Source organism: Caretta caretta, chromosome 7 (genome assembly GCF_965140235.1).
Source record: "Caretta caretta isolate rCarCar2 chromosome 7, rCarCar1.hap1, whole genome shotgun sequence".
NCBI classification, from domain to species: domain Eukaryota; kingdom Metazoa; phylum Chordata; order Testudines; family Cheloniidae; genus Caretta; species Caretta caretta.
The window spans coordinates 93,080,224-93,091,632 of record NC_134212.1 but is presented as its reverse complement, the minus strand read 5'-3'; the positions used below and the strand labels follow the sequence as shown (position 1 = coordinate 93,091,632).

The following is an 11,409-nucleotide window of genomic DNA, read 5'->3' as shown; positions in this document are numbered from 1 at the left end:
ATGGCTGGAGCATGATAACATCTGAGCCAGTTTCTATCATCACAAATTAGAACAGCCCTGAAGCTGAGGGATCAGGATTGTTCCTGGAAATAAGGAGAAATAGGTTCAGGATCAACACTATTTTACATTCTTATGTTTCTAGCATGGTATGCATTGCAACATCGGTAGTTCAAGATAGAATATGGAATATTATTTTAGGGCTTTTTGGTGGGTACCTCTGTATTAGTAAGTCAAGATTTCTTATTCATTGAAACATGCAGAGATTTAATAGAAGATTATGAACTGCTAGTGCAAAGAAAATGTTTCAATGGAAAAAATACTGCACTTAAATAGGTCAGACTTGGAAATTGAAACGTGTTTGATTTAATGACTTCACAATTTCAATACATAAAAATAGGTACCCAGTAATGAACAAATGTATACAAACCAGATTTTCTTAGGTAATGTACAAAACAATTGTAGAGAGAAAAAGGGGGGTGAGGGAGGAGGAGGAAGGTTTTGTTGGATTACATTGCAAGACAAAAAACAAAATGTAGTTGAGCAAACAATGTTAAATGAGGAGATCAGAGGCTTATTTCATAAATATTGTGCAATGCTTTCATTTAACAAATACAAAAATTACAATTATTTAACTTAATGTCAGGAAATATAAAATGTAATTCAATGACAGTTCTCTAATTTATTTAAAAATGGATGCAAATATAATAGCTTTTAAAATTTTGAGGTAATATTACACAGTAAACCCAAAAAGCTTTTAATAATTAAAACTAAACCAAGGCAAAGTGCAATTTTATGATAAAAGATTAAAATGTAAAGCTTTTATCTTAATGATAGGCAGAAACAATGCTTCAGTTATTAAATGTGGGCTTGAGTCATAAAAATATTGACATATGCATTTTTACATGAGAAACTGTAGAGCTATTAATTCATAAACAAAAATGCATGACAACTTTCCATGAATCACCCCCTCTAGAAACAAAAATTTTGCTTCCAGTTTACTTAATAAAAATATACATAATTCTGACTTCTAAAATACACCCACATTTTTGTGCTTATTAGTATTTTACCCATTTTAAATGTCTTTTTAGTTCAGGCAGTACAGTGGTGAAGCAGTGTGATTTGTGTAACTGATTCACTTTACATTTTCAGATTAAAAATATAATTCTAGAGTGGTATTTTTAAAAGCAACAATTACTGGCCTAAATATGCTTCCACTGAAGTCAATGGTAGTTTTACCACTCACTTAAAGAGGAGCTGAGTTAAGCCAATGCTGAATGCTTTCAAAAATCCTACCACTAATCTCTATTCCTAATAAAATAAAAATGGAAAACCATCACTACCTTCTTTAAGGATCAGAACAGAATGAAATGTGTAATTATCTACTAAAGGATTAATGGCATTAAGGTTACAGAGTAGCCAGATTAGTTTACTAACCAATGTAGAAATCTGCTGGTTGTGTGTAAGTAGTATAGAAAGGAAGAAATAGCCAGAATAAGAAAAGTATCAGAAAAATTACTATATATTTTGTTATTGCAAATAAGTTCCATTGCAAAATCCATAGAACATACAGTAGGTATTACTTGATGTAAAAAAATACAATATACTATACTGTATGCTGCTACTGTCTCAGGTTGTGAATAAAAATGGACTTGTAATTATGCCTGCATTTTACAACCAGTTTCTTCCTCAGCTCCAAATTTGCTAAAACTTTCAGACAAGAATATCTTTACATTTACTTTATTAGTGTGCAGTGAAAAAACCAAAACATTGTCTAAATACCGACCTTCAAGTTAAATGAAAGATACAGCATTTTGATATGTTCTTGTATTCACTTTTGTCATAGCTTACTCTAATAAACTTTTAGTAAAAGATTTCTAGCATAAAGTTGTTGATCAAATGACAGCATTGTACACAAGTTAAAATTTTAATATTTTTCCATGTGATGTGGATATCACTTATTTCTTAAGTTATTCAAAGAGATTTAGAATTTACCTGTCAACATCCAATTTCTTTAAGTAAGCCATGGTTACAAAACTACAATATCTACAGCCAAACTGATTAGTTTGCTGCCAATTTCATAAGATTTACATGCAGGTTGTTTAATACTTAAAGTTTGTCCTTGAGTCCAGCTATACTGAAAATAGTACTTTTAACATTCCTGTACAAATCAATTCTGTTGATCTGTAAAAGCTGAATATATAACATCTAAAACTGTGTATTTGTAAAAATAAATCTTTAGCAATTAATGGCACTATCAAAATTCTATTTTTCCACAGGCAGTTATTTACATGCTTTTTAAATATCCTGCTTAATTATTTGATAACGAAAGCCAGAACATTAAAACTGTATACATTTCATCTAGGCTGTAATTGCTTTATGTCTCAATATGAAAATATGGCCCCGTGTCTCACATGAATGGCAGTTATACACTTTGCTACTGCGTGTATTAATTGAAGACATTCTGCCACTTGGCTTATCTAATCAATAAACCTTTTATGTTTCCTTTCCCAGTGGAACATGCATCCGGATGTAAATTATGATTAATTATAAAGTGCTCCAAGAATAATCAGACTCAAAACTGTAACCTGGAATTTGTCACCTCTGGCGGCTTTCTTCTGTCAAGTAATGCAGCATTCTGTATTTTATGAAAATTACTTTGTGAAAAAAAAAAGCAGTAAATGTATTGCCATACAGCAAAAACAAATGCACTTTGCATTAACTAAAAAAATCATGTTTTAAATTGGATAAGACTGGCACAGTATCAAGAGACAAACATGAAAAGCTTAAAGGCACAATAAGAGGAAAGTGAGTGCTACATAAAAAAATCCTGTATTTTAAACCTTTCAAATTATTCTAGACCAAAACCTTCTGCATTTGAAATTCCAATGATCAGCTTCTGCTTCAGTTCTTTTTTGCTCTTGTAAGGAGGGAGGCAAAGCTGGTTAAAGCACGTGTGGGCCACAGGTAACCTAAAAATATTTAAAAAAATAATGCACCATTTGTTTTTAACATAAATTTTATAGCATTACGATATTACCTGTATTGTTGTAATTTACGTGCATTACTTTTACAAACCCACACGAAGAAAGTGTTACTTACCTCACAGTAACTGGGGTTCAACATGTGTTGTTCATATGTATTCTATGGTTAGTGCACATGTGCCCCATGCCGAGTTTGGATTCTTTTTGGCCACCGGTGTCCTTGTGACTCTCACCTCAGTGCACAAAAGGTGAGGAAACCCCAACTAACCCTCAGACTCTTCGCCAATACAGAATCCAGGTATTATGAGACTCTGTAGTAGTGAGGAAGGTGGGCTGTGGAATATAAATGGCTAACACATCTTGAAGAACCAAAGTAACAGTTTTCTTTTAGGTTAGTTGTCCATATATATTCCATTGTTGGTGACTCACAAGCAGTGACCTATATCACAGGAGGTGGGTGCTTGGAGTCTAACAATAAGATAGCTCTGCCAAAAGGAGCATCAGATCTTGATGCTTCATCTGTGGAGTAATATTTGGTAAAATGTATGCATGGAATTCCGAAGTTGCTTCCCTACATATTTCTAGTATCAAAATGCTTCTTAAAAAGCTGTAAAAGCTGCTTAAGCCCTGGTGGAGTAACCTATAATTCTTCCTTGTTGGCATATGGCTTGGGAATGAACACAGGCAGGTGTATTACTTGGTTGAATGGAAGTCAGAGACTACCTTTAGCAACACCTTTAGGTGAGGCCTCATTGAAATATTGTCTATGGAGGTTCTGCAGTGAGCATATGCATTTTTCCTACCTTGATAGCTGCTGTTATTGCAATCTGGAAGGCTGTTTTGATGGACAAGAGGGAATGTGTAGCTAGGGGCTCAAAGGGATGGGGGAGGGAAGACCCATCAAACCTGTCAGCATGAGGTTAAGATCCTAAGGAAGAGGAGGGTCCCTGACTGGGAGATATACCCTTATAAGGCTCTTCAGGAATCTACCTACTGTGAGGTGTGAGAATGCTGATTAGCTCTGAATCAAATGGGAAGATGGAAAGCTGAAATGGCTGTTAGGTGAACCTTAAGGAATTCAGAACTGTCTAAAAGCTCCCTAAAAGACAGGAGGTATTTTAGTATTATATGCAACTAGACTTCCTGAGAAGTGCAGGGACCTTGTGTCTGAAGATTGTCTAGGTGGGCTCCCCACCCTAGACTGGAGGCATCTGTGACCAAGGCTTTCAATAGCAATGGTGGATAAAATGATGATGCAGCAGAAGCTGATGGTTTCCTTGTTTGGAATCTCTGATACTTCTCAGATGGGCTCTGCTGTGCGTGAGGGATGGTTGCCAGGGTGCTGGTAAGAATATTGAACAGGGAGCCATGAGAGTGAGTATGACTGCTGGGGTCCTGGTACAGATATTGAACCATGGGGGTCAAGGCATAGTGTCTCTCCTAGAATTTTGGGCTTTAGATGGTAGCAATGCGCTCTAGAATCCTTTTCTGGTGTGTAAGGATCAAAGGACTCCAGGGAATGAGATGGTCACCCCAACCTGCTATTGCATCCTGGATTGTCTACTGCGGTGCATAGACAATCCAGGAAGTTTTTGGAAAGTGTAGGGGACAATTTCCTGGTGCAAGTGCTAGAGGAGCCAACTGGGGGGGGGGCTTTTCTTGACCTGCTGCTCACAAACCGGGAAGAATTAGTGGGGGAAGCAAAAGTGGATGGGAATCTGGGAGGCAGTGACCGTGAGTTGGTTGAGTTCAGGATCCTGACACAGGGGAAGAAAGGTAAGCAGCAGGATACGGACCCTGGACTTCAGGAAAGCAGACTTCGACTCCCTCAGGGAACGGATGGGTAGGATCCCCTGGGGGACTAACATGAAGGGGAAAGGAGTCCAGGAGAGCTGGCTGTATTTCAAGGAATCCCTGTTGAGGTTACAGGGACAAACCATCCCGATGAGTCGAAAGAATAGTCAATATGGCAGGCGACCAGCTTGGCTTAACGGTGAAATCCTAGCAGATCTTAAACATAAAAAAGAAGCTTACAAGAAGTGGAAGGTTGGACATATGACCAGGGAAGAGTATAAAAATATTGCTCAGGCATGTAGGAATGAAATCAGGAGGGCCAAATTGCACCTGGAGCTGCAGCTAGCAAGAGATGTCAAGAGTAACAAGAAGGGTTTCTTCAGGTATGTTGGCAACAAAAAGAAAGCCAAGGAAAGTGTGGGCCCCTTACTGAACGAGGGAGGCAACCTAGTGACAGAGGATGTGGAAAAAGCTAATGTACTCAATGCTTTTTTTGCCTCTGTCTTCACTAACAAGGTCAGCTCCCAGACTGCTGCGCTGGGCATCACAACATGGGGAGTGGATGGCCAGCCCTCTGTGGAGAAAGAGGTGGTTAGGGACTATTTAGAAAAGCTGGACGTGCACAAGTCCATGGGGCCGGATGAGTTGCATCCGAGAGTGCTAAAGGAATTGGCGGCTGTGATTGCAGAGCCATTGGCCATTATCTTTGAAAACTCATGGCAAACGGGGGAAGTCCCAGATGACTGGAAAAAGGCTAATGTAGTGCCAATCTTTAAAAAAGGGAAGAAGGAGGATCCTGGGAACTACAGGCCAGTCAGCCTCACCTCAGTCCCCGGAAAAATCATGGAGCAGATCCTCAAAGAATCAATCCTGAAGCAAAAAGAAAAGGAGTACTTGTGGCACCTTAGAGACTAACCAATTTATTTGAGCATGAGCTTTCGTGAGCTACAGCTCACTTCATCGGATGCATACCGTGGAATGCATCCGATGAAGTGAGCTGTAGCTCATGAAAGCTCATGCTCAAATAAATTGGTTAGTCTCTAAGGTGCCACAAGTACTCCTTTTCTTTTTGCGAATACAGACTAACACGGCTGTTACTCTGAATCCTGAAGCACTTACATGAGAGGAAAGTGATCAGGAACAGTCAGCATGGATTCACCAAGGGAAGGTCATGCCTGACTAATCTAATCGCCTTCTATGATGAGATTACTGGTTCTGTGGATGAAGGGAAAGCAGTGGATGTATTGTTTCTTGACTTTAGCAAAGCTTTTGACACGGTCTCCCACAGTATTCTTGTCAGCAAGTTAAAGAAGTATGGGCTGGATGAATGCATTATAAGGTGGGTAGAAAGTTGGCTAGATTGTCGGGCTCAACGGGTAGTGATCAATGGCTCCATGTCTAGTTGGCAGCCGGTGTCAAGTGGAGTGCCCCAGGGGTCGATCCTGGGGCCGGTTTTGTTCAATATCTTCATAAATGATCTGGAGGATTGTGTGGATTTCACTCCCAGCAAATTTGCAGATGATACTAACCTAGGAGGAGTGGTAGATACGCTGGAGGGCAGGGATAGGATACAGAGGGACCTAGACAAATTGGAGGATTGGGCCAAAAGAAATCTGATGAGGTTCAACAAGGATAAGTGCAGGGTCCTGCACTTAGGACGGAAGAACCCAATGAACAGCTATAGACTAGGGACCGAATGACTAGGCAGCAGTTCTGCAGAAAAGGACCTAGGGGTGACAGTGGACGAGAAGCTGGATATGAGTCAGCAGTGTGCCCTTGTTGCCAAGAAGGCCAATGGCATTTTGGGATGTATAAGTAGGGGCATAGCGAGCAGATCGAGGGACGTGATCGTTCCCCTCTATTCGACATTGGTGAGGCCTCATCTGGAGTACTGTGTCCAGTTTTGGGCCCCACACTTCAAGAAGGATGTGGATAAATTGGAGAGAGTCCAGCGAAGGGCAACAAAAATGATTAGGGGTCTGGAACACATGACTTATGAGGAGAGGCTGAGGGAACTGGGATTGTTTAGTCTGCAGAAGAGAAGAATGAGGGGGGATTTGATAGCTGCTTTCAACTACCTGAGAGGTGGTTCCAGAGAGGATGGTTATAGACTTTTCTCAGTGGTAGCAGATGACAGAACAAGGTGTAATGGTCTCAAGTTGCAGTGGGGGAGGTTTAGGTTGGATATTAGGAAAAACTTTTTTACTAAGAGGGTGGTGAAACACTGGAATGTGTTACCTAGGGAGGTGGTAGAATCTCCTTCCTTAGAAGTTTTTAAGGTCAGGCTTGACAAAGCCCTGGCTGGGATGATTTAATTGGGGATTGGTCCTGCTTTGAGCAGGGGGTTGGACTAGATGACCTCCTGAGGTCCCTTCCAACCCTGATATTCTATGATTCTATGAATGAGAGGAGGAGAAAAACTACTACTCTTTTAATGGAGGAGCAGTACCAGCTCAGGTGCTAGGCAAGCCTTTAGTATGTTGTCTACCTGGTACCACAGATGTGCTCAGTACTGAAGAGACAGAGTAGTGGTTGGTACTTCAGAAGGAAGTTAGATGAACAACAACAATGGTCCTGCAGAGGGTGTGAGGTCTGTTGATGCTGCAAAGGGTCTTGGTACTGAGCATGGTGGTACCAAGTGAATGGAAGAGACTGGTACCAGCAGCCTCAATGACAAGTCAGTTCTGGATGATATATGATGCTTTGTGGGAGCTGGTACTAGGATATGGTGACTGGTGTGGACTGGGTGCCAGAGAGATACCCACTCATTTGAACTACCCTTCTCAGTAGCAGAATCAGAGGACCTAGTGAGGGGGCACCTAGATCTGTGGCCCTTAGAGGTGCAATGCTCCTTTCTCCCCCAACCTCAGATATTTTACCAGCCAGAGAGGAAGGTCCCTTAGACATGTGCCTCAGAGAGTAGACTGAACAGCTGACTGGCGCACTTTTGGAAGAGGACTGTTCAGGAATTTCATGTCCAGCCACTCCAATATCTGAAGAGGCATAGACCTCTCCAGTAAAAGAAGCTTCTTGAGAGTCTCTCTTCCCTTTGGTGTTTGCTTCAAGAATGATTTGCAAAATGGCACCTCTCTCAGGAACGTGCCCCTTTGGTAAGGCATAAACACCCATATACCCATCATTAAGTGGTGTTACTGCCTCACAAGGACAATTCTTAAAATCGTGGAAATTTCTATTCTGCTATAAGGACTAACCCTGGTTCCAGGTGAAGTCGTTTAGAGAATTTTTTTTGTTTTCAAAGAGAAAGGAAATGCTAAGTAAAAAGCTAATCCTAACATGAAGGTATTTACAAACAACAGAATGGGCACAGTGATCAAGAGGCTCAGCCACTGTTGAAGTTCCAACTTGTAGCCATGGGCACTGAGAAGGAACTGAAGGATGGGTAGGGTTTCCCTACCCTTAAACACTTATGTGGGAGGCACAAGGACACCAAGAGCATAGGCATGGCCCCATATGGATATTGGTAGCCAAAAGAATCCCAAAATCAAGTGCAGGGGCTGCACATGCACCAGTAGTGGAATATGTATGGAATTACAGTTCAGCTCAGTTTGAGGTATGAAACTGACTGGACATATTGGCAAATTTCCAAAGCTAGATGTCTAAAGTTAAGTTTCTAAATTCGTATTTGGGGTGGGATTTTCAAATGCTCTCAGAAATGGCATAACTTTCTTTGAAAAATCACAGCCTTTAGGCCATTGAAGGCTGGGCTACAGATGTCTACAAGCATTGAGAATCCACGCATTTCACTAAAGTCAACAGGAGCTGCAGGTGCTCAGCATCTTTAAAACTCAGGCCACTTTCACTATGAGGTACATATCCAATGAATGTAGGAGGTTAATATTGGGCACTCAGATTTGAAAATTTTGGCCATTACTACGGCCTGGATCTTGTAATATGATCCATGCAGGTGGATCCTTATGCTTATGAAGAGGCACATGGAAGCCAATATGGCTCTGCATGGGTGCAAGAATCTGACTGCAAAGATGACATTGTAGGAATAGGGCCTACATTATTTTAACATACACCTTTTATTTAAAAGCTACTACTCCATTTTTAAATTGTGCCACTGCACCAGACAACAGGAAGATATGTGTTGCGTGTACCCAAATATATGTAAGATCATATACAATTTTGAGAATTTAAAAATGGGACCAAGTTAAGAACAGATTAGCAGTCAGCTCGCAATTTTCTTGCCTTGATATTCCTTTAACATATTACTGGATTCATGAGTCTGTTGATCTAAAAATCAGTAGAAGCATTATAATATTATGATAAGGCCAATTACAATAAATGAATTTTTGAAAAAAGATCTCATGTACTGTACTTATTTCAAATCTATGATTACTTGTGATGCTGAAGACTTGACAATGCAAAGTGGAACCAGAAATTTCTGGTGATAGTAAGCTTCTTTATATAGCTCTCCAAATTAACTGAGCTGAATTTCTCCTAACCTTCTGGAGAAAACAGCCATCCAAAAAACTAGCTTGCTAGTAAGGAATGAGAAACTTCCCGCATAAGTTCAAAAGGATATAAAAGGTTCCAGCAGAGCACACAAATATTTAACCTTTAATTTCATGTTACAGACTCTCTTGTTTCACCTACACAGAAGAACCTCTGGACCATCTGTCCATTTACTCGATAGAGATCCCAAAGCAATGGTCAGTCTGTTCAGGGCTCACGCTAAAAAGCTTGATTCAGATCAGCTGTAAGAAACAAGAGCATCCTCCAAGCTGCGGAGACTGGTATCCGTAGTATGAACACCCAAATGGATCCAGCAGAACTCCTGGTAAATATGGTAGTTTATTTTTCACCAGCTCAGCCCCAGTCAAGGACTAATGCAAATTGCTTCTCTGAATTGAAGCATAAGGACCACTTGTATTAAAAAGCAGAAACTGGACTTCAGAGTTACACATTGCTTAGAGAGCTACCACTGTATTAGATGAACATCTGCTATATTTGTAAAACAATACCTGGTTTTAATAATATTTGTAAACCAAGCTAAAGGAACTAATATAGTTTCTCAATCAGTTTGCTTTTTCTTTACAGTACATACACAAATTACAGTAAGACTCTTCTGTTAAAATATTTAAGAATACAACTGAAAATTATTTACCAGTTAGTGGACGTTTCACTCTTTGAAATCTTGAAATTCAAATCAGCCATCCCTCCCACAGGTACTCTGTCACTTCCTGTAGTAAAATGCAGCAGCTTCTTTTGGAGATCAAGAGGAAATCCGAGTACTACCTCCCAAAAGTATCTACAGGATTCATTAGGGAAGGGGAGAGTTAATATCTTGATAAAAGCAATGTAAAGTTATCACTACACCCTAGGCTCAGATATTGTCACTTAATATAAAAATTCCCATAAATATATAGTTAACTGGTGAACTTAAAAGCAAAAAGTATTTATGTACATTTTCAAACACTGTGTTATCAAAAATGTGCTAGTGACACTCCTCTATACAACTCCTCCCCCCCGCCATTATTTGGAGCCAGATTTTATAACTGGCATAGTGAGGCAAAGGGAAGAGATGTTTTGGCTGAGCTATAGATTACATGCCTGTATCTTACAAACCCTTGTTTTTCAAATGTTGGTTTAGATAAAGATACATATTTACATTTCTGTCTGAAACGTTGTTTAAAACCTATTAGTTACAAGAAATGCCAAGGGTTACTAGGTATTACAGAAAGATCAGATGGAAATATTTTCTTCTCAATTTTTTATGCATTTTATATTTTGTGTATAGACAGTTGCCCCAGTTTGTGTGGATCTTTCACACATCATCAGAGAAGAGAGATAACATTTTAAAATATAGGAAAATAATGTAAAACCACACAGTATCTTAGTGTAGTACCTGAAACTGACTAGACTTAAACCAATTGTGTCCTTTTAAAGACACTTGGCATAGCTAAGGAGGTTCAACTAATATAACTTTTCCTACTAAAGGAAATAAGACTACAGTATTTTAATGTCATTTTGAGATAACCTTTTTAAAACTAAACTTATATCTTAGTACTTAATGACTATATTGAAATTCAGATTTTAATTGCTCCCATTAGTGCATCAGTCTATACTGTTCTTCTATATGAATATTAAGAAGATTAAAAATTAAGTCTACCGTATAGTGAGATCAGTTTTCAGGTAGCCATCATACTGGGTGTTTCTCTGTAGAGCATACATATCTAGTTCAGGACTTCCACAAACAAGAATTTCAACCTCTTCTGGACGAAGTAGCTGCCAAAAAGTCATAACATTTGCTGGCAGAACACTTTTTTAAAAGATATATAATGATACTAATACGATTCAGACTAAGAATTGAAAAATTAAATTGCAGATGTTTTGTTATGTATTGTAGACAAAGTGTGTTATTTTCTTATGAACATTTTTCATGGATAAAAGTTGATATGTGAACTCCAGTATTTACTATTTTGCAGGAAGATCAATTCCTCAGCGCTTAATTTTAAAATCCTGTACTAACAAGCAAGATAAATGTGGCTAATATCCATTAGTGGGTTGTTATTACTATTACCTTTATTCCCCTTTCCTCCTAATGTTTACACTTACTTACTTAGAGTCAGAGATTTAGGCCACTGAGTCTGACCTCCTACACATCCAC

The 11,409-nt window shown here is 39.2% G+C and overlaps 1 protein-coding gene across 2 annotated transcripts in view; it reads right to left on the bottom strand.

The window, feature by feature from the left end:
- Nucleotides 1-340: 340 nt before the first annotated feature.
- The window catches only part of HECTD2 (HECT domain E3 ubiquitin protein ligase 2), an 80,660-nt gene continuing 69,591 nt past the window's right edge, over nucleotides 341-11,409 (bottom strand). For both annotated transcript variants that reach the window (XM_048858020.2, XM_048858022.2), the window contains 3 exons: nucleotides 10,912-11,027; nucleotides 9,907-10,050; nucleotides 341-2,969 (listed from right to left, as the gene is read on the bottom strand). In XM_048858020.2, coding sequence (XP_048713977.2) covers nucleotides 2,849-2,969; nucleotides 9,907-10,050; nucleotides 10,912-11,027 — 381 coding nt within the window. In that variant the 3' untranslated portion in view covers nucleotides 341-2,848. The remainder of the gene's footprint in view (nucleotides 2,970-9,906; nucleotides 10,051-10,911; nucleotides 11,028-11,409) is intronic.